Source organism: Sciurus vulgaris (genome assembly GCF_902686455.1).
Source record: "Sciurus vulgaris genome assembly, chromosome: 5".
Taxonomy (NCBI): domain Eukaryota; kingdom Metazoa; phylum Chordata; class Mammalia; order Rodentia; family Sciuridae; genus Sciurus; species Sciurus vulgaris.
In genome coordinates, this window is record NC_136465.1 from 81,140,635 (window position 1) to 81,165,704 (window position 25,070).

General features: G+C 34.8%; 1 protein-coding gene across 1 annotated transcript in view; it reads right to left on the bottom strand.

Moving 5' to 3' along the window:
• Nucleotides 1–25,070, bottom strand: part of LRP6 (LDL receptor related protein 6) — a 179,145-nt gene that overhangs the window by 83,987 nt on the left and 70,088 nt on the right. The window contains exons 4-7 of the mRNA XM_079140029.1: nt 7,573–7,769; nt 5,425–5,556; nt 2,435–2,831; nt 1,231–1,402 (exon numbers count right to left, since the gene is read on the bottom strand). Coding sequence (XP_078996155.1) covers nt 1,231–1,402; nt 2,435–2,831; nt 5,425–5,556; nt 7,573–7,769 — 898 coding nt within the window. The remainder of the gene's footprint in view (nt 1–1,230; nt 1,403–2,434; nt 2,832–5,424; nt 5,557–7,572; nt 7,770–25,070) is intronic.

Below are 25,070 nucleotides of genomic sequence, written 5' to 3' on the forward strand. Positions count from 1 at the left end.
TTCTGTTAATGGAAACCAGATGCAAGAATAAGAGATGCCATTTTCAGTATCTGGGCCTGGTGGAATACTAATGGGTTTCTTCTGTTCCAACTTTCCACTTTGGAAGGAAAGCCCTTTAATTCATTATTCTCTCAGAGTTCCTGGAGCTCCTAAGAACTACCTTTCTAAAATAACTGGTCTAGAGTCCAAATTTTCTATACATAAGATGTGTGCAGGGCTGCAATTGTGACTCAGTGGTAGCGCACTTGTCCAGCATGTGTGAGGCAATGGGTTCAATCCTCGGCACCACATAAAAATAAATAAATACTGGGTTGGGGATATAGCTCAGTTGGTAGAGTGCTTGCCTCACAAGCACAAGGCCCTGGGTTCAATCCCCAGCACTGAACAAATAAATAAATAAATAAACAAAGGGATTTTGTCTATGTACAACTAAAGAAAAAAATTTTAAAAAGATATGTGCAGTCACTCTCTAAAGAGTCACACAAGGTCATTACTTATACAAGAAGTCATGCATCCCTCAAAGGAAAAATAAGATTCTAACTCCATATTAAGTATGGAGTACATAAAACCTTTGACACAGACAAATTCAAACTGTGTGAATTTTAATGTCACATTTAATATCAATGATATATTTACAAACCACTATGACAAAATATTCATTACTGGTTATTTTCACCATAATTCTATTTGATTGCCACAATTTTACCACTTGGTAAATATTTTTTCTAAGCTTTGGTTAATTCATCTTTCCCTCATAGAGTCCATAAATTAAGTTAAAAAGTGTTCACATGTAACTATCTTAATATTTTATATATTTCACTTCCTGTCTCAACACCAGTAACACCAACAAAAGTTATATACACAAATGGGTTTTATTTTCCCAAATTAGGATAGCCAGTCTTTCAGTACAGATCTTATATAATTTTGGTTTGCTAAAACAGCCTCTAGAAAATTCAGGACATGGCTTTATCCAAAATGAGGATGATCACATAAGCTTTTAAGACTAGAAATAAATGAAGATCCATTTCTCTTACCAATGTAACTCAGAAATCATAGGACTAGGTGGAAGATAATACATCATCCCTAGAAACATGAAATCAAGTAAAACTTCTATAAGACACCTTCAGTACCCCAGACAACTATTAAAAGGCCAAAGTACCCACATCAAATTACTACCAAAATAAAAAATATACAAAACTGGTTTTTAAAATGAAAAAGTAAGAAACAAACCTCAATTTTGTCTGTTTTGGCATCTCCCCAGTATATTTTGCCTTCATCATAATCCAAGGCTAAACCATTTGGCCAACCAAGAGAAGTATTAACCAGTACTACTCGATCAGAACCATCCAGAGCTGCTCGCTCAATTTTCGGGATTTCTCCCCAGTCTGTCCAATACATGTACCTGCAGAAGTATACAGAAATTGAGCCAAAAACAGATAATAAAAGTGACATCCATGACAGACATTACACTGCCATCATCAGTCAATACCACAAAAGGAAAAAGAAATAACACATACATACTAAGAGTATGTTTTAAAAACTTATTATAAGCAGTAGATAAGCTTGTAGGAAATTTTCAGATCAGAGTTTCTATACTGATCCTGAAAATGCTTCCCACTAAGATTCCATTTTTAGTCACAATACTTTGTGCCTCTTCCCATGAACTTTAATTCTTTCTTGATGCTTGTCACTGTCTGACATCAAAGCTATCCTAGTAGGAATATCCAGATGACAAACTGAAATCATCCAATTCTCCCTGCAGTGCAAAGTGATTCCTGTGGCTTCTGAATAATTAAATAGTTCTAAGGTACTAGTATACAGTGAGGTATAATAATTTGTCACTATGTTCATTCCCAGAATAAATCCTATAATAACATTTCAAAGTATGTAGAAAGTTGTGCTACCTCAGACTAAATAGGGTATATGCCCCCCTCCACACACACACACACACACACACACACACACAAAGGAGTAAAGCTATATGGCCTCACAAGGATTTAGAAATCAAGTCATTCATATATTTGGAGAAATATGAAGTAAGACATAGTTTTACTATAAATACTGAAATAGGATGAAATTAAATCTTATATGGGAAGGGAAAAGGTTCTGAAAATTATTTCTTTCCACATTTTTCATGGTTATGATGCAATCTGAGCAAAATCTGCAGACAACACCCAAAGTCAGCAAGTATGGACTTAATTTAGAAATGAACATTATTTAAGACAGTTAAGGAAAAAAAAAAAAAAAAAACCTAGAAATTCTCTCTAACTTGACATTTTATACCAATCATTATATTCTAAAAATGAAGTCATTAAACAACTATTTATTAGAAACCAATAAACTTTATGTATTTCATGTTGTATGAGTTAATGTTTTTAGTTATCAATAGGAAATAGAAACACCAGACATATTTACTAACAGCAGAGTTTCTTACCCAACCATAGGATCTAAGACAATAGCCCGGGGTTCTTCTAAGTCCTCTGAAATCAAGATTTTCCTCATTGTTCCATTTAGCCGTGTCACTTCTATCCGATCAGTACCAGTGTCTGTCCAATAAAGATTTCGTGCAACCCAGTCAACAGCAATACCATCAGGATGGGCAATTTGAGCAGTGACCACAAACTGACTGCCAGATCCATCTATGAAGGAGCGGCGTATGGCTCTCACTTCATCATCAGTCCAGTAGATATAGCCTTCCACAGGATCATAATCAATGGCAATAGCATGACGGATGTCTTCTAACTGCAGAACGATGTCTGTAAAATCTGGTGTATCCAGAGAAATCCGTCTCAAGTCTGTCCTTCGGGCTAAAAGCAATAATTCAGTGGCACCTATATGATAAAGTGAAATGAAAGAGGGGACAAAAAAAAATCACTTGAAAGTCACAGGCAAAGTTTAGCCACCCTAAGTAAAGAATGCAGAACTTCTTCAGGAAATAAAAAAATATGTGGGTACAAAAGGAAATTAGTTTTCTTTAAAATAGGAATGGAAACTAATACAATAAAACAGGAAGAGTTCACTTGAGGTCAAGCTCTATAATGGTCAACCTCTCCAAATCAAGTTTTGATATACTTTCTGGTTTCGTTTCAGGAGTAGCTAAATATTAAAGGAAGAAGGAGATGTAGGATACAGAGCCTTTGTTCAAGAAGCATGTTTTGAAAGATACAGAAATCTAGGACAAGAATATTTGTGGTCAATGGGAATGTTATAAAATTGGATTATAGAAATGTGATGGTTACTCAATTCTGTAGATTTATTTAAAAAAAAAATCACTGAATAATACGCCTGAAATGGAAGAATTTTATGGTACATGAATTACATATTAATAAAGCTGTCTTAACAAAGAAATACAAGGCAACACTTGACAGAACTGAGGACAAAAGAAGTATGGAGAAAGAAATAGCAATGAAGAGAGGGAACCAGATAAATAACACTGTGGTTGAGAGTAAGAATAGTGAAAACAAACAACAAGAAAAGAGTAAAAGTAGTGAATCTGATACAATTTGATTCAAGTAGCTGTAAGAACTTAAGCAAAATACAGAATCTCTTTAGCCTAGTTTCTTCATTTAAATGTCATAAGGTTGCTGTGAGAATTAAAGGAGATGAATGTAAAACTCAGGAAGGTACTAAGCATACAAGTGTTCAATAAAAGCCGGATGATACTAAGAACAAGTACTCAATAAATATTAACTAATGTACTCTAGTTAAAAATGAAGATTTTAAAATTTATTTGAGTTTTAAATGGGATTTATTTATGAACTGTTTTAAACCCAAAACAGTTAACAGGATTAACAGTTAACAGTTATTATGATTTAATAAAACATAAATAAGAATAAGAAAATAAAGCTCAATCTGTTTTCATTTTTTATGTTCAAGTAAACCATCAATCATCTAACTATAAAACACTAATTAAAAAATAATAAGCGAACAGACAACTGAACGAACAAGAAAAAAATTCCTAACCCACCCACCCCCAAAAAAAGTGTCCAAAAGAAAATACTGGTATATAAACTTCAAGCATCCATCTGAAATTATATTTGTAAAAGCTCAGAGGAGTGACACTTCTCAACATCAGCTATTTAACTCCAGGGCTAATTACAAATGAACTCCAACATTGAGAAAGCATATCCCAAAATGCCACATGGCAGGTACAAACTACAAATAACTATAGAATTCACTGGCCCTCTGCTGACTGCCAAAAAGAACCAGTCAAAATTTAGCAAATGAAGAAGTTATAAAGCTGTTAATATGGGCATTATGATCAAAACATAATAGCTAACTTAAGGCTACTTTACCTGAAAAATGTATGCCTAAAATTCAAAACTGTCAAACATGTACATCTGCAGTACTGTGAGGCAGTAGACAGAACACTGTTGCTAAAATAAATACTCAGTTTTAAAGTCAGGATACATTTTCAAACAAAAAAGCAACATTACAAAAACCTTTTGTTTTAAATTGAAACCAAATTATTGTTTGCCATGGAAACTATCAGACTAGAGTCAGCCAGCTTCACCTTTGACTATGAGGACAATTTATCAATGCCAAGTCATAACAAACATCTAGTACACAGACTCAATTCCATTTCTCTGACTCCCTGACCTCCTTGCCAGGAACTCTCTAATATGCTGAAATAAAGGCTTCTGCTTTTCAAAGTTAGATAAAGAAGCCATTGCTAAACATAACAATTTTCTTACCAGGTCTTGTTGGTTGCTAAAGAACCAGATGGTGATCCATAGGGGTAAAAATGAAGAATAATATTCTCATTAAGAAAAAGAGAAGAACTGATGTTCTTCCAAATCAGAAGTCCCTTGAAATGTCCTAAATTAGTACACTTCTCCAACATGCCCTCTCTCTATGGGGAATTAAGAGTAAGGAGAAGAGGCAAAGTGTGGTGGTTAAGTATTAAAAAAAAAAAAAAAAAAAAAAAAAAAAGTTGCTTTTAACAATATAATGTGAATTTTTTTCTTCTAAAAACACCTCTCTGACACTAAAAAGCAATTTAAAATATCTTTAAACCAGTGTTAGAAAATATATTTACCCCATGATATTCTTTATAGCTAAAAATTTAATAAACATTTTCCCTTTACAGAGGATATTTACAAGTGTTACCTACTGTTAAAAATGTATTTTTAATAAGATGTAATACTCAATTCTCATAGGAATTAACTATGATATCAGTAACTATGAAATCTGATAGAACAGAAATAGTGCCTAATTTTTTCCCAAAAAATCAGTACATTTCTTAAAATACTAAAATTGATAAAATAGTATTCAAAAGATGGCATAAAACAGTTATATAACCATTTCTGAATAAATAGTCTCCCAAAGCACTGTAACCTGTAGAATTTACTACGGAGAAATAAATCATGAAGAATCTTAATTGCTATCATAAAATTTTTTCCTTCTTGGATAAAATCATCTTACCATCTTTGCAGGTTTTTCCATTCTCCAGGAGTTTCACCCCAGTTGGGCAAGCACACTGATAAAAAGGTTTGACTGGAGACATCAAACACAAATGGGAACAACCACCATTATCAATTCCACATGGATTTGTAGCTGTCAAATATAAATCACACTGATTAATACCAATGATTAAGGATGACCTCCCTGACTCTAAGTACACAAATGTTAACAACTATAACATGAACAACTGTGATAAACCACAATTATTACCAAATGTCATCCAGGTGCTTTGCTTGACTACCAAACCATCTGCAAGGAATTATTCGTTGAAAATTTACTTAGCATTTTAGATCCAAAAAAGCAATAAACAAAAAGTAAAGTAGGAGATCCTCACCCTAAAAGTGTTTACAATCCAATCAGTAAGGTAAAATCAACAAACAATAAAACTAGAAAAAAAAAAAGGAAATTAAGTGCAATCTTGCACATATTACACAAGTACACAAACATGAAATAAGTCACTGAGGTTTAAATAACTGAAGAAAAGCTTCATGGAATATGTAGGACATGGCAGGAGCCTTCAGGTTAGGAAGAACAGGGCATTTCAAATGGAGTAAATTCATATGAACAGAATCTTGGGGCCATACACTGAAAAAAGTGAATAATGAGGTGAATAGTACAATTGGAAGTTATGGTTTCCATTGACTAATAGTAACTAAAGATCAATGAGCATAAAGGGTAGGAACACACTGTAGTAGAAGGTACTGAAAGTAAGAAAAGGAGAATGTTGAAAAGTCATGCCTTGGAAAGATGAACATGGAAGATGGAGCAGAACTGATTAAAAAAGGGAAAATTTTAAACAAAAATTAGCAAACTGGTAGAAACTATAGAAATGGATGTCAAATACTATTCAAAAAAATCAACATAAGATGCAGAAAAGAACATGAGAGAAAAGAAAGCAACATCAAAGACAAATGCAAATTTCCAAACTAGTAAAACTAAAAGATCAACAGTGACATTAAAAAAAAATTACAGAGGGGTTAGTGTTAAGGTTAGGGTTAGAGAGGGGGACAAGAATGGAGGAAGGAAGGACTGTATAGAGGGAAAAGGGGGGGGGGGGGGGGGGGGGGAAGGGAAAAAATAACAGAATGAATCAAACAACATTACCCTATGTAAATTTATGATTACACAAATGGTATGCCTTTACTCCATGTACAAACAGAGAAACAACATGTATCCCATTTGTTTACAATAAAAAAATAAAAATTACAGGGGAAACATTTCTCTTGAGGGTAACCGGGAGAATAAAAATTTCACAAGTGAATAAATATTTTCTTTTCTTCTTTTTTTTTTATTAACAAAAGAGTAATTCACACCTACAGTTTTAAATGTTTTTGTGGGCTCATGATCATGAGATTCCAATATAAAACATCCAGCACTTGACTGACTCCCCCTAAAGGGAAAGAGCTAATACAAAGCAACACATGACCCAAAAGCTTTTCATTTTTGGCTACAGAATACAATCTGAAATACACTGATACATGCCAGACATTTATTTACACACAAGTGCCAAACACTTAACATTCTCATATTCCTTTTAAACCTAATTCCATTCCTCTCTCTCAAGAGGTCATTGTCAACAGACATAGCCCAAGTCATTGTAAAAAGTGACCAAAAATAGAAGCCAAACTAAATTTTTAAAAAGTGGGGTGGGGGGAGCAGGAAAGGTAGGGACATATGCAAGGAATTGTTTATTCAGGTACTTCATTCAGCAAATTGAGATGCTTAAGTTCACCAACTAGAGTAACAGTGATTTCCATTCAAGAACTGTTTTTTAAATGCACTCCAAAGGAATACACTCAAGCACACATAGAGAAATAAAATGAACAAGAAATGCATTTGTGTGTAAGCTTAACAAATGAGTCAACTCAATTTTTTTTAAAGCACCTCCACTATCTCTACCCCAAAGGGCAAGGTAATAATAGTGATAGATATAAGGACACAAATGACTTAGGATATTGTTTAACCTGAATTATATTTTAATATTTTCCCTTTTTAAATATTTTCCTATAACCTTCAGATTTGTCTTTTTCTCCTGACTCTCACTATAGCCAGACATCCAAGTGCTACAAAACTATTCCAACTTAAAATTTAAAAATCAAGATCACTTACCATTTGGCTGCCTCTGCTGGCTGAAGGCATGTATATCCATGGGAGAGAAGATGTTAGAATGGATTTCACGCAGACCCTCGCCAGTATACTTGTTGCAAGCCAAAATGGAGTGTGTATTCCAGTCAGTCCAGTACAATGTGTCCTCAAATAGCGTCAAGGCAAAGGGATGTGGGAGGGAACCTTTAACCACTGCCTGTCTATTAATGCAAAAAAAAAAAACTCAAACTTACTTTTTAAATTTTTATTCTTTTGTCATAACATCATCACTCCCATTAAAATGGTCTTAGTCCACATTAACACATACAAATCCTGAGCATGTATCTTTAAGTCAAATACATCTATGAAAAACAATTCATCTGATAAATTCAGATGATGTTCAAAAACCCCAACCAAGTTGGGTGTGATGGTACACACCTATAATCCCAGAGGCTTATGAGGCTGAGGCAGGTGGGTCCCAAGTTCAAAACCAACCTCAGCAATTTAATGAAGCCATAAGCAACTTGGTGAGACCCTGTCTCAAAATAAAAAATAAAAAGGGCTAGGATGCAGTTTAGTGGTTAAGCGCCCCTGGGTTCAATCTCTGGTACAAAAACAAAACAAAAACCAACAGAACACCTCAGAATGGTTTCTAAAATGGCAACAGGTCCCCAGTTCACTATAAGCCACCTGATATAGAAAGCCCAAGTACAAAGTCTAAGGCTGTCAATTTTCACTTTCCCAACTACCATCTCTGGACTTGCATCTTCCATTCTTTCACATAGAAGGAGAAAGGTGAACAGTAAGGAAAATCCCAAGGGTTATAACTGGCCCTGGAAAGTAGACTTAAATCAATAGATATTCCTTCCCGATGTGGAAAAACAAAGAGTCTGAGCCCATTTATATCATCACTTCTTAGGGTTTTAATAACTGCTAGTGAAAATATAGATGAAGCTAAAATGGCATTCAGGAAGAGCTCTCCCTAAAAAATCTCCAGCAAATGATCATTTAAGTTTGCTTTTTTGCTATATTGTTATTTAATCTCCCCAATTCAGGCAGTCAAAAGAAAGTCCTGCCAAGATATGTTCGTGAGACAAAGCAGACCCAGAATTTATGTAAGCAACACATACTATGTAAAACAAAAAGTGCATTTAGGAATCAAGGCACAGTATTTTGCAAAGTGTCTGTTAAATAATTGGTAAATGTTTTAGAATAATGAACAAATCATGCTTTGTCTAAATAATATTCAAGGAAATAAATGCTTTGATATTTTCATAACCTCAAATTTTCTAAGAGCCTACCCTAGGAAGAGAGGGAGAATATAAACTACTGAAGAGAAATAATGATCACACATCTTAAGGAAGATAATTGAATTTTTAGATCCATGAGGCTATTTGCTCATCTCTAATATCTAACAGACTGCTAGTGTATTAAATTCAAGAACAGTAACATGATTTGAGGGGATGTTCCAGGAATTGAATCCACGGGCACTTTAGCCCTGAGCTACATCTCTGGTCTTTTTTTTTTTTTTTTCTTTTTGTTTTTGAGACAGTGTCTCACTAAGCTGTTGAAGCTGGTCTTGAACTTTTGTGATCCTTCTCAGTCTTATGAGTCGCTAGGATTACAGGCGTGTGCCACAGCTCCCAGCATACTTTTTATCTAACAAAAATAGCATCTGTTCTTGTCATGGGATGTTCCAAGTCTAAAGTGTCATAAATTCAGACCAGATTTATAAAAAGTTGAATATAAATTAACACGATCAGTTTACCAAACAAACTTCATATTCTGGAACCTCATACCCACTCTGACAGCCCATACCACCACAATTTTCTCCTTTTATTCACCTTAATTCCCTCTTCCACAGCATATTACTTTTCCCTCCGCTTTCTCTAAAATAATTGTCACAAGTGCTTGTTTCCTCTTTTAAAATGGACAATTTTTATTATGTTAAAGTAATTAGATTGTTTATTATAGTGATATCATAATTTAAGTACAATTTTAATTATTTTATACTACAGCTTTCCAAAATTCTTTATGGAAAGATATGGAGTTCTGAGAAAATGCTAAGACAAGCATGTAATACAAATTAAAAATAAGGAATAAATATTAAGTTATTTAGCAGTTCATCAACTATCCATATAAACTACAAATGGCATATTCAAATCTTCAAAAAATTCTGGAGGGGAGAGAAAGTCTAAGTCCTTTGTATCTCCAAATAAAGTTAAAATTCTCTCTACTGGGTCAGGCCCAGTGGCGCACAACTGTTACCCCAGTGGCTTGGAAGGTTGAGGCAAGAGGATCAATCACAAGTTCAAAGCCAGCCTCAGTAACTTAAGAGAAATCCTAAGTAACTCAGTGAGATCCTGTCTCAAAAAATAAAAAGAGCTGGGGATGTGGCTCCATGGTTAAGCATCCCTGGGTTCAATCCCCAGTTACCCCCACCCAAAATCACTCTACTGAATTAAACAGGAAAATAAATAGATGGGATAAGCAAAATCCCTCCATAAAAGCCATAATTTTTATCATAGTGACTAAAAGCACAGAATTAGAAACCTGCTAAGTTTAAATGCTCGCTGACACTACTTAAATCATTTCTACAGTAATTTTTATTTAAAAAATGTTTTCCTTATTTGTAAATGGAAGATAATAATCTATCCTCACTGATTTACTATCACTCACTGAGTCATAACAAATGCGAAAGCCATTCCATATTATGTTTGTTACTAACATTTCACAAATAATACATCAATTTCAGAATATGTATTTTCAAAATTTTAATATTTCTGAAAAGGCTAACATTTTACAATGTGAACATTTCAAGAAGTAATCTTTAAATATGTTTTAAAAATCAACAACTTTTTAGAATCCATAAATAGTACACTAATACTCAATTTAAATGTCACTTTCTTTCATAGCCTTCCTCAATCTCCTCACCTACAAGTCATTTTTCTTCTTCTAGGATCACATAAGGTTATTGAACTATTTTATAAACATTTACTTGTTCAAAAACTCTGTATCTGATAAATTTTGGAGAGTGGGGACTTAAGCTTATTTTTATTCCAAAGATCTCATATGATATACATAATTTAGTGTACTTATTAAACATTTAGTGAAATGCTTAATGAAAGTAAATATTTTAAATGGAAAAGATGTAATTAACAGAGCTGAACAAAAAGCACACTTGGAAACTATCAGTTGTGAGTCATTTACTGATTTGTCCAGCCAATGGGGACTTGTTGCTTGTTGCTAAAAGTAGAGATAACCGTACATAATCTTCAATTTACTTATCTCTGGATGGGATTACCAAACAGACCTACCTCCTAGTTCTCTTCTAGAAACACAAGATACTTCCGGGAGTTGATAACAGCTGCTGAGAATAAAAGTGGCAGGTAAGATCAAAGTCCAGCTCATTAGTATATGCCACAATAACCAGAGCTAAAAAATGGATCTCAACTATGGAGACCAAGGAGAAGAAACTGAAACAGACCCATCACCAGATGATTTGATTAAGTGCTAGCAACCTCTGAGTATCATCCTGTCTGTGTCTGTCATTTTCTGTAGCTTACTAATAAAGCTCACTCACACCAATATGCTCTGAGTACAAGAGCTCTTTTGCTAACTCTTTCAGATTCCATAAACCCTGAATTTGCTACTTTCAAATTCCATACCAGCTGGACTTACTCTTCATAAAATATCTCCACACTTTCATTTGCTGTTTCTGGATACCGTCTGAGAAACACTGCCCCATCTCAGAACTGCCCGCCTGTGTTGGGTAATAAATCTTATTTTAACCATATTATGAACTACTGTCATGCAGTTCTGACATCTAAACCTAATCTTGGGAGGGAGCTTCCCCACAGGAAAGACTGTTACAACACTTCTAAAGATATTAGTGATGGTGAGGCAATTTTCTGAAAAATCTCCACGAATCCTGAGGAAAACAAACTATCACAAAACCAGAAACTCTAACATTTCTAAATCTATGGAAAAGGAAAACACCAAGACACAAAAAGTTGTGGAAAACTATAAATAGCCAGAAGACCTAATTGATATCAGAACCTCTGCAAAAGGAATCAGAAATAAACAAAAGGGCATATAGCAGATCTAAGGTCAGAACATACAAGACAGACAACCCTGGAAAGCATGGCACACAATGCTGGAACAGAAGGAGTTGTGGCTACTCTAAGAATAAGTGAATACAAAGAACCCATTGTCAGCATGGAATGGGCTAGAGTATTTCCAACCACAGTTAACTCTCAAAATTGACCTTCCAGGGGACTGACTGTAGGAGGGCTCCCTTTGAGGCAGCCTTGAAATGAGGACAAAGTAGAGTAGAATAAAAAGTCGGTTTGATAGGTTCATGAGGAAAAAATAGAAAAATAAGGCAAAGAAAAAAGTGAGGAAGGAAACAAATAAGAAATCTCAAAAAGTAAGCTGCTGGGTTTTTTCCAAACGTATATACATAGTCATGAGAGTTCTGTAAAGTTAGAAAACTGATGAGAAACTTTGCCTTCTTGCATGAGCTAAAAATAAAAAAATACAACTTATCATGAAAATTAAAAAATGAAGTTCAAATTCCATTCAAAGGTTAGTATTAAACAAAAGAGGACAAAGAGAGTAATATCCCTACTGTCAATAGAAGTGTGCCAGAAAGATACAGAGACAAATCAAACTGATAATCTTCAAAACTAAAACCTTCAGGAACAAATGAAGAATACCAAAACAATAAGCATGTATATTAATATGACTATAAATAATAATTTTTCCTTTTAACTTCATAAAAATAAATAAGATTGCCAGGTACAGTGGCACATACCTATAATCCTAGGGGTTTGGCAGGCTGAGGCAGGAGGGTGAAGGGTTCGAAGTCAGCCTCAGCAACAGCAAGGTGCTAAGCAACTCAGTGAGACCCTGTCTCTAAATAAAATACAAAAAAGGGCTGGTCTGGGGATGTGGTTGGAGGGTCCCTGAGTTCAATCCCTGGTGGTGGTGGGGGGGGAGATATGAAGCAATAATTACATCACTATTGCTTACTACAGCAATATAATATAAATAATACCGCAAAGAAGTAAAATTTTTGCATTAGGCAAAAATTAAGTTAATATTTCCATAAAGTAAATTTTGTCAAAATGTGTACTGCAATCTATCAAAGTCACATTTTAAAAATCTGAAAATATATTTCAAGAAGAATACAAAGGAATTAAAATGGTACAGAAGAAAACATCTAAATACAAAAGAGGGAAAAGGACAAAAATGACCTAAGATTAAAGGTGGGGACAGATATAAGCTCAACATTGTAATTAATATTAAATGTGAATACACTTCAAAAGGCAAAGGTTATTAAGACTGAATAAAACAAAGTAAGATCCAATTATATGGTGTCTACCAGTGACATATTTTAGATACAAAGACACAATCTTGATGGTAAAAGGTTATAGCAAATAGTAATCCTAACAGAGCTGGTTGTAGAAGCTCTGTCAGATGAAACAAAACAAAAAGTATTACAGTTGTGCCTGATGGTGCACACCTGTAAACCCAGCAACCTGGGAGGCTGAGGAAGGAGACTGCAAATTCAAGGCCAGCCTCGGCAATTAGCAAGATTCTCAGCAACTTAGCGAGACCCTTTCCCAAAAATAAAAAATAAAAAGGGCTGAGGAGATAGCTCAGAGGAAAAGCAACCCCAGGATCAATCCCCAGTACCAAAAAAAAAAATGAAGAAAAAGTATTATTAGAGGTAAAGAAGCGTATTTTATGTATAAGAATCAAATCACCAGGAAAATATAATTACCGACATATATGCATATAAAAACAGAGCCCCAAAACAATGAAGCAAAACATTTCAGAATGGAAAAGGAAAATAGTTCAAAATTACAGCTAAAGATGTTAACGCCCTATTCTCATTAAAGGGCAAACAAAAAATTATCAAGGATACAGAAAATGTGAACAACATAAACCTAACATTAACATCATAACTTAGTATCTATAGCACACTCCACCCAACAAGAGAACACACATTTTTTTCAAGTACACATGAAGCTTTATCCAGGACAGACCACATACTAGCTCAAAGAATTAATTTCAAAAGACTAAAATTATACAGAGCATATTCTCAGACCCAAATGGAACTCATTAAGAAATCAACAACAGATGGAAATTTGGAAAATCAAATTCTTTTCTAAATTCTATATTTTCCAAATTTTTCCTTGATTTCTTCTAAATAAGCAATGGGTCACAGAAGAAATAGCAGAAAAAAAAAATTTTAAGTTTTGAGCTAAAAGGAAACAAAAATATAAAATTTTATGGACTACTTCTAAAGCAGTAATTAGGATAAATTTATAATAAGAAAATGCCTGTAGAAGATGGATCTCAAATCAATCTTCTTTCAACCTGGATGACCTTAAGAAACTCGAAAAGAGTAAACTAAATCCAAAGCAAGCATAGGAGGAGAATAAAAATATCTGATGCCAATCAACAAAACAGAAAAATAGAGAAAAAAAATCAATAAAACTCAAAGTTGGTTTCTTTGAAAAGATTAACAAAATTGGCAACCCTTTAGTTATAGTGACCATAAAAAAAGCTCAAAGACACCATTGTGAAAACTAACTAAAATTATGAATAAAACAGGAACATCACCATCAATTTTCACATATTAAAAGGATCATAAAGGAGATACCAGGGATAATTTTATGCCAACAAATTGCATAATTTATACGAAATGGAAATACTCCTAGAAAGAAACAAATAATCAAAACTGATTCAAGAAGAAAAAAAAATTTGAACAGATCTATACAAATAAATCAAGTGAATTAGTAATATACAATCCTCCCCCTACCCCAGGCATCCATTTTGATGAAAGCTGTCTAAAAACACAACTACCGCTAACCTCATGTCTAATGGCAAAAAATAACTGAATTGGGAAAGCAATAGTATTTTACAAAAGGTTCTAGCCAATGCAATCAAGCAAGAAAAGAAGGCATTCACAATGGAAAAGGAAGTAAACTTCTATTAGTCACAGATGACATGATTCTGGATGTAGAACATACTAAAGAACTTTCTTAAAGCCTCCCAGACAGGGATATATAAAATGGTGGATTAGAGGAAGGCTATACTTTACAGTTTCTCCCATGGCTCAAGATTCAAGCATTAGGAGCACTGCTTCTCAGCAAAATGGGTGTCAGAGGAAATTCCCCAAAATTCAGTATCAGATAGTCAGATTCAAAGAGAATTAGAAAGTTTAGTGATTAGAACAAGCACAAAAAAGAAGACATTAGAGCCAAACCATAGTACAGTGCAAGTTCACCACAGAGGGGAAGGGTAACACAAACAGAGAGAAAAACAATGTACAAATATAGCACAGAAAAACCTGTAAAACAGAAAAGCAGACTGAACTTAGAAGAACCAGAGACTGGTGTTTAAAAGAGTGCTCCATGTTTCTCAACTGGCTAACAAGAGATGAGACCCACCTTGAGGAGCCTACACTGCAGCTTGAAGCTGTGGGATCCCAGGAAATCACAGTAAACACTGATTGTCATACTGTCCTGACAAGTGCCTATTACCATATGGTTCAGGGTATACACAGCAGAATATAACTGAAACAGGCACAGAGAAGATTGTACCCAGAGAATTTAAGTCAGAGATACGAAGGGGAGTACAACACGCTTTCTCTATGAGTTTGGCAGCTCACTAGACCAGATGAAGAAACTGGGGAAACTGAACAGATGGGTGCAATTACACTCAGGAACTGATCCTGGAAATGCCATAATTATGAGTGGTACAGTGTACAAGACCTGTGGAGGATTGGCTACTCAAGTGGAAATTCTTGAGAGGCCTGTGAGATTCAGAAGTCCAGCAGTGACCAGCATCTACCTGGCCTGAGGAGGGTGTTGGTCTAATCTCTCCACAGCAGATACCACTGAATCAAGTCCCAAAGGTCATCAGAGCCAAACTCCAGCCACCAGAACTTTCCATTTAGAACTGTGCCTTAACTCAGCCCTGTCAGTACATCGATCTAGTCAGTCTGGACAAAATTCCAATTGACAGTACTTCCCATTCCATCCTATCTTATACTGATGGGAAGGGAAGTAGAGAGCTATTTCAAGGAACTTCATTTTCGCTGTCAACTTGGTGAGCAACACAAAAAGAGATAAGGTTTAACAATCCCAGTATTTGCTCTCTAAAGGGGTACTCAGCCCAAGAAGAAACAGAAAGGGCAGTCTTGAAGAGTGAACATCCATCCTTGTTAACAGTTTTGACCACCTAAGTAGAAACAATTCTTTCATTTTCATTAAGAACTGGTTTGTGTGTGTGTGTGTGTGTGTGTGTGTGTGTGTTCTTGCTTTGCTTCTGGATTGTTTTGTGAATATATAATACATACACACATTTGTTTTATATTTTTTATCATTTTTTTATCTGTTACTTTTTCTTTTGAGGCTAGGATATTTTGTGCCCCCCCCCCCCCGTTTAGTTTCTCTTATTACTCCATTCTTTTCCTTTTAATAACTAATTATCTTACTCTTTCTCTTTTTAGTTTCCCTTATTTGGCTTTCTCTCTTCCTATTTTATAACCATTGCCTTGCTTTCCAATTTGAAACATTCAAAATTTTCTTTCACCTTCATACCCCATTTTCTATTCTCTTATTGAACTATATTTTACAGTCTTTCAGAAATATTTATATAATTACTGGCCTACCAATCATGCTGTTATGGTTATTAGGACTATGAATGGCATAGGTGACACATGTTGTTTAATGCCACATCTGGTTCAATACTACTTACTGTTGCTGCTATCGTCAATTGCTAACATCATCATTCCAGTTTTTATGGTAATCAGTGTTGGAGATGTCAGAGTAGCCACTAGATATTTATTTTAATGCTATACATTCTCTGCTGCTGCTGTTCGTGGTGGTGTTTATTTTCCCCTTTTCTGTGAGATGCTGGCAATCTACTGGGACACTACAGGTTCACAGAGTAGAGACTGTACTATAGAGCAATGCCCACAAACCAGACAAGACAACGTATCTTTGCTCCACTCACAAGCTAACCACACTCAAACCTTAACAATGCTTTAACACAAAGAATAGCAGATACAAAAACCTCAAACCAAAGACTATGCTACAAGTAGAAACAAGCAAAAGCAGGGTACTGAGGTCCTTCTCATGGACATCTTCCCCTAAAGTAAAAACAGAGAAATGACACAAAAACGATAGGTACCACACCTACAAGGGGTCCCAATATAGAATGCTTTAGAATATATAGAGTTGTTAAGTTTAGAAGAGCAATCACGGAAGATATAGCCCATTCACACTGCTGTATACAACACAACTTCCTGATCTATGAAAAGGACCACACTGATGAGACCTACAGAGAAAGTGGGATTCTTAAGTTCTGATATGTCAAAATACACTAATCATCAACAAAGAATTAGCAGGGAAACTATAATACAAAACTCACTTGGAAATATATTCAAAAACTCACAGTAGGGCTGGGGAGATAGCTCAGTCGGTAGAGTGCTTGCCTTGCAAGGACGAGGCCCTGGGTTCGATCCCCAGTACCGCAAATAAATAAATAAATAAATACATAAATAAATACATAAATAACTCACAGTAATGTGATATTCCAGAGAAGAGATCACTTCAACAAGAAAAGGCTACACTCTAAAATACAAGGGTGGAAAAGAACCGAACAGATACACAAAACCCAACACAGGAATACAAGAAATAGGAAAAAACATGTAACATAACATCTCCTAAAGTTCATAATTTACAAGCAACTGACCTCAAAGATATTAATGTAAATGAAATAAAGAATCCAAAAGAATTTATAAAAATAATCAATGAATTGCAGCAGAACACAGAAATACAGAATGAACTAAGGTAGTCAGTACAGGATATAAATGGGAAATTCCTCAGTAAGCAAAGATACTAAAAAAGAACCAAACAATCTTTGGAAAAGAAAGACATATTTAGGGGGAACAAAAAGTTCAGTTGAAAGTCCTTCTAATAGAGTAGATCATGCTGAAGACAGAATCTCAGAGTTGGAAGACAAAGTGGCCAGCCTTGAATACTTGGACAGTATTAAAGAAAATAAGTAAGCATGATTCAATATACAAGAACTCTGGCTCAATATTAAGAGGCCAAATTCAAGAACTGAAGAGGGCTATCAGACAGGGTAATTACACAAATAATCTCTTCAGAGAACTAATAAAAAATTTTTCCAAATCTTGGGAATGAGATGGACATCTAGAAACAAGAAGCAATCAGAACCCAAATAGACAATATCCAAAAAGAATCACACAACACATAATTAAAATGCTTAACATACAGAACAGGATAGAATTTTAATTTTACAAGTCTCAAGAGAAAAACATTAGATCACATGTAGAGGCAAGCCCATCAGAATTACTTCTGAATTCTCAGCACAAACTATAAAATCTAGGAGCACCTGGAATGTGTTTCAAGCCCTGAAAGAAAGTAAATGTCAACCAGATTGCAATAACTCAGCAATGATATCCTTCAGGATGGAAGAAGAAATAAAAAACCTACAAAGATAAGGAAAAACTAAAAGAATTCATGACTACTAAGCCAGTACTACAGAAAACACTTAAATACTACACACAAGAAGAAATCAAAAACTAATTTCAGCGCTCATAAATACACAAATCTCACTTGAAAAGTGGCTAAACAAATAAGGACCAAATTAGACGCTAGAAATAAATCAATATGGCAGGAATTAATAAACATCTTTCTACCACAACACTCAATGTAAATAACTCTTCAAATGAAAGACATAGGCTAGTAGGATGAAATAAGAAATAAAAACCAACTACATATTGTTTGCAAGAAATTCACCTTACAATCAATGACAACAATAGGCTGAAAATCAAAGGATGGAAGATGATATGCCACGTAAATGGCACCCCCAAAAGAAGTAGCCCCTCTTGTATTCAACAAACCAGACTTCAAGCCAAAATTAATCAAAAGAGACTAAAAAGAAAAATCACTTTGTACTGGGTAAAGAGAACCATCCTACAAGATGTAACAATAGTAAATATTTATGCCACGAACATCAGTACACCTAATTACATAAAACAGACACTTTTCACCTTAAAGATACAGACACCAGATCAATATTAGGTAATTTCTACAAACCTCTCAAAAATAAGAATATATAGAATCAGAATATAAGAATATATATAGGTAAACAAGATAAAATCTTAGAAATACCCCTCAGACCTAAAAAACATTATAAATCAAATTAACAGATATCTGCAGAATATTGCATTCAACAACTGCTGAATTCACTTTCTTCTCAGCTGTTCATGGAACCTTCTCCAAAATAAACCATATTTTAGGCCACAAAGCAACTCTTAGCAAATACAGGGAGAAAAAATTATATAACTGTGCATCTTATGATACAGACTGAAATTAGGGGGAAAAAGAAAAATTACAGAAACTATATAAACAGATGGAGATTGAACAATACACTTATGAATAATGAATTAATGATAGAAGAAATCAGGAGAGAAATTTTAAAATTCTCAAAATCAAATGAGAACACTGATACAATGCTCTATAATGCTACATAGGTATTTTGAAGAGGTAAGTTTAGAGCTGTTGAGTGCCTACATAAGAAAATTAGGTCCCAAATGAACACCATAATGATGCATCTCAAGGCCCTACAAAACATGAACAAACCAATTCCAAAATCAGAAGGAAGCAAATTAGTTTAAGATTAGAGCTAAAATCAAAGAAATAAGAGAATTTTTTAAAATACAAAACATGAATTAAGAGTTGGTTCTTCGAAAAGATTAACTAGATTGGTAAACACATACCCAAACTAGTCCAAATTAATTTATTTAGAGTTATAAAAGGAGGCATCACCACAAAGAAATCCAAAGGATCATTGCAATCATTTTGAAAACTTATACTCCAATATACTGGAAAATCTACATGAAATATATATATATATATTTCTAGACAAGAGACCTGACAAAATTGAACCAAAAAGATACAGAAATCATAAACAGAACAAAAATAAGGGATGAGATTGAAGGTGGGTGTGGGAGTAACCTTCCAACAAAGATGAGCCCAGGACCAGATGGATTCTCAATTGAATTCTACCAAACCTTTAAAGAACTAATTCCAATGCTCCTCAAATTAGTCTATGAAATAGAAAGGGGTAGAATACTTCCCAAATAAATTCTATGAAGGCAGTATCATCCTGAAACCAAACCAGACAAGCACACATCAAGAAAAGGAAACTACAAACCAATATCCCCAATGAACCTAGGTGCAAAAATCCTTAATAAAATACGAGCAAATCATATTTAATAACATATTAAAAGTATTGTCCAATGTAACCAAGTTGGTTTCAAACATTCCAAGGATGCAAAGATGGTTTAACATACACAAATCAATTACTATAATCCACCACATAAATAGAATTAAGGACAAAAATGACATAGTCATCTCAATTGAATCAGAGAAAGATTTCACAAAATTCAGCACCCCTTCAAGACAAAACCAATGAACAAACTAGGTATAAAAGGAACGTACTTCAACATTAAGAAGTTATATATGACAAACCTAAAGCCAACATCACAGTGAATGGGACAAAACTGAAAACATTTACTGTAAAATACGAACAAACACATCCATTCTCACTACCTCTATTCAATATACAGTACTAGCCAGAGTTATTACACCAAAGGAGAAAATAAAGGGGATAAAAACAAAAAATGAAGAGGTCAAATTCTCAATGTTTGTAGATATGACCCTATAAGATCCAAAAAACTCCACAGAACTAATAAGTTCACAGAGCTAATAAGTTCAGCAAAGTGGCAGGATGCAATATCAACATATAATGATCAATAGCTTTCCTATATACCAATAATGAATTTGCTGAAAAAAGAAATCAGGAAAACAATCATTCACAGTAGACTCAAAAAGAAAAGAGAAAAAAAAAAAGTCAGGAGAAAAATCACAATAAAGAGGTGAAAGATCCTTACAATTAAAATTATAGAACACTGAAGAAGACAGTAGGAGATGGAAATACCATGGAAATATCCATGTTCATGGATAGGCAGAATATTAAAATAGTCACATTAACAAAAAGCAGTTATAATGCAATCCCCATCAAAATACCAGTGAGGTTCTTCATAAAACTAGAAAAACCGTCCTAATACTCATGTGGAACAACCAAAGATACAGAATAGCCAAAGAAATTCTATGCCAATAAAGCAATGCTGAAGGCACCACATTACCTGGCTTCAAATTATATACTACAGGGTTATAATAACAAAAACTGCATGGTACTAGTATACAAACAGATACACAGACCAATGGAACAGAATAGAAGACAGAGAGATAAATACATACAGATACAGTCACCTGATCCTTGAGAAAGGTGCAAAAAATAAAACACGCTGGAGAAAAGACAGTCTTTTTAACAAACTGTACTGGGAAAACTGGTTATCCATATGAAGAATGAGACCAGATCCCTAACTCTCACCCTGCACAAAAGTTAATACGAAATGAATCAAAGACTTAAGAATCAGACCAGAAACTGCAACTCCTAGAAGAAAATGTAGGGTATACACTCCCGCATACAGGCACAGCCAACAACTTCCTCAACAAGACCACGACAAATGCCACCAAGAATCAAAAAAATGGAATAACATCAAATTTAAAAGTTTCTGCACAGCAAAAGAAGCAATAGGAATAAGAAAAAGAGATCCTAAAGAATAGCAGAAAAGTTCTGCTAACGATTCTTCTTACGGGATTAATAACCAGAATAGTTAAAGAACTCAAGCTTACCACCAAAAGAACTAGTAACCCAATCAATAAATGGGCGAATGAACTAAACCAACACTTCTTTTTACTTTTTTATTCCATTTATTTATTTTTAAGTGGTGCTGAGGATCAAACCCAGTGCCTCAAACATGTTAGGCAAGCCCTCTACCACTGAGCCACAACCCCCGCTTAACCCAGCAGGTTAAGCTCTGCTAGAATAGTTCTCCCGAGGACAAACCTCATTAGGAAGAACAGAATGGTCTGGTGTGATTCAAAATAATCTTGTCCCCACCCCAGCCAAAAAGATGACTTCAATGTGAGGATCCAATGGAGCTCCTGGAGGCAAAAGTCACAAAAGTGTGACAGCTGCCCCTATGGCTGGTCTCCCTGGTAAACCAACACTTCTCAAAAGAAGAAATACAAATGGCCAACAAATACACAAAAAAAATTCAACATTTTTAGCAATTAGAGAAATGCAAATCAAAACTATGCTGAGATATCATCTCACTCCAGTTAAAATGGCAGTTATGAAGAATACAAACAGTTAGTAAATGCTAAAGAGGATGTGGGGCAACGGGAACACTTTCACCGTGTTGGCGGGATTGTAAATTAGTACCACTACAGAGATCAGTATGGAGATTACACAAAAGATTAGGAATGGAACTACCATTATGACCCAACTATATACCACTTCTCAGTATTTATCCTAAAGAATTTAAGTTAGCATACTATAAGCAATACATGAATACCAATTCAGAATACATGCATCACAATTCACAACTGCCAAATTATGGAATCAGCACAGGTGACTATCAATGGATGGATGAACAAAAAAAAAAAAAAGTGGAATATATACATAATGGAATTTTTATTTTTTACATCATACACAATGGAGTTTTATTCATCCATAAATAAGAACATCATTATGTCATTAGCAGGAAAATGGATGAAAATTGAGTATTATGTTAAACAAAATAAGCCAAATTCAGAAAGTCAAGGGTCATGTGCAGTCTCTCATATATGAAAGCTGCAGAGGAAAAAGGGGAAAGGACCTCATGAAAGAGAAGGGAGACCAGTACAGCAGAGGAAAGGACCAGTGGAGGGGAGGGAGGGAGAGAAGGAGGGAGGGAGAAAGGAGATATTGGGAAACCATAATGATCAAATTATATTACTGTATTGTTTGCATGTATGAATATATAATAACAAATCTCATTTTAATGTAGAATTATAATGTACCAATAAAAATATTGGAATAAAAAAAAATAAAAGGTGACACAAGTTGGTGAGAAACCAAAACACATGTGGAAGAACATAAAATGAGAAAAGTTGTGAATGGAGATGACAAAACCCACATTTTGAAAGAAAAGTTTAATCTCTGAAGGTCAGGTTTTTCTGTGAGGTTTTTATTTAAAGATTCTGTTCCTTACTCTTTTCTCCTTTGCATTAACTTTAAGTGAGACTTTATCCTGATACTTCCCTGATTCTCATGTCTGGATAAAATTAGTTTTCCTTAACTTTTAGAAGAAAGTGGTGTTTAAGGTAGTTTTCCTAACTTCACAGAATCTATTCCTCTGTTTTTTTTACATAATGATAAAAAAATATGATAGCTTGGTATTCTACTCCTCAGTATTTGTCCTAAAGAATTAAAGTCATCACACTATAGTGATACATGCATACCCACGTTTATAGCCGCACAATTCATAATAGCCAAACCAGCCCAGGTCCATCAACAGATGAATGAATAAAGAAAATGTGGTATATGTGTACAACAGAGTTTTGTTCAGATATAACAAATGAAATTACATCATTTCATTTGTAGGAAAATAGATGGAACTTGAGAACGTTATGTTAAGCAAAATAAACCAAACTCAAAGTCAAGGATCATTTTTTTTTCATATGCAGAAGCTAGAGAGGAAAAAGGAAAGGAAAGGTGGGAGACATTCCCACGAAAATCGAAGTGGGATCAGTAGAGTAAAGGGCCCAGGGTCAGGAAAGGGGAAGAAATGGGGAAAGCTAGGGAATGATAATGGCCAAATTATACTGTAATATTATGTGCATGTACAAATACCTAACAACAAATTCCACCATTATGTATAAGTATAATGCACCAATAAAAAATATAGGAAAAAACCCAAAAATACGATAGCTTGTTGTTATAGTTTGGATTATGAGGTGTCCCCAAAAGTTCCTGTTAATGGAAGAATATTCAGAGGTGAAATGACTGAATTATGAGAGATGTGATGTAATCAATCCATCCTAGTTTGAATGGACTGACTGGAAACTGTAGGCAGATTGGGGGCGTGGATGGAGGAGGGGGGTCCCTGGGGGTGTACCCTAGAAGGGTTCATCTTTCCTGTGGCCATTTCCCCGTTCCTCTAACTCAGTCTGTCTGTCTTATCTGTCTGCCTCTCTTTCTCCTTCCCTCTCTCTTTGCTTCCTGACCCCATTGTTAGCTGAGAAGTTTTCCTCCACTTGGTCCTTCCCTCATGGTGTGCTACCTCATCTTGGGCCCATAGCAATGGAGTCTGCTCTCTACAAACTGAGACTTCTGAAACCATAAACTCCAAATTAACTTTTCCTCCTCTAAGTTGTTCTTGTCAAGTACAGTGACAAGAAAGCTAGGAGATTTTAGAAAATAAGTGTCACTTGATTTTTGCTCATTGTGTGTGGTGCCCTATTCTGGATAAGAGCTCTGTCACATACATTTTGAGAGTTCACAGAACAGACCATACTAAATTCTTATGTTCTTACCATAAGACATACTGCACTTGCCTGATATTGTAGTAGAAAACCACACACCCTTCCATTTCTGCTACCACTTTTAAAATAGGTCACACACATTATCGAGTGAATAGTTGAAGCTATTTTGACATTCCCCTAATTCCAAGCCCTGTGAGATACCCCATTAATTCTCTCTGCTAAGTCCTGCACAGACAGTGGTACCATGAAGGTCTTGGTGCTGTTGGTAGCTTGCCCTTATCTGTTTGTATTTCTAAATGCCTGGGGTTAGTTTTATAGTCATTTTTTATAAATATGGTTTTGGATTTACTACCTAGTATTATCAGTTTTGCTTTTAAAAGAAAACGACAACTACGACAAGGATTCATATCACTCTTCCTAGAATCTCTTCAAATTTGAAGTTGAAACACAACAATTGTTTTAATATTCATAAATGTACTTTTTAACATTTTAGTTCTTTAAACCATCATGCTATAGAGGTCGTTTCATTTTTTTTGAAACAAGGCAAAAAACTCCATAACAAAAGACTTATCTGATTAAAGTCTTTAAACTTTTCATAATTCAGAGAATTCACATAAGTTTATAGTTTCAATAATCCTTCATCTACCTCAGACTCATCTCTGGTAGTATCTCAGAATAAGACCACCAAAAACTCACAAGATCAAGCACAAGAAAGTAAACATAAAATGCAACTTAAAATCTAAATGTGATCCAAGAAGAAATTCCATGTATCTGTATGACATACTTTGTCTTCCTTGGGATAACTGGGATATATGATGCATGCAGTAGGTTTTCTCTTAATCCAGGGGGTCACTGAACTTCCGCCCAGAGGCTCATATCCATTTTATAAATAAAGCTTTACTGGGACACAACCATGCCCATTCCCTTATACATTACCTGTAAGTGCTCTTAAACTACGGGTAGCAGAAGTAAGCTGAACCACAGGGATCACAAGGCCCACAAAGTCTAATTTTAATATTTGGGGTCTTTACA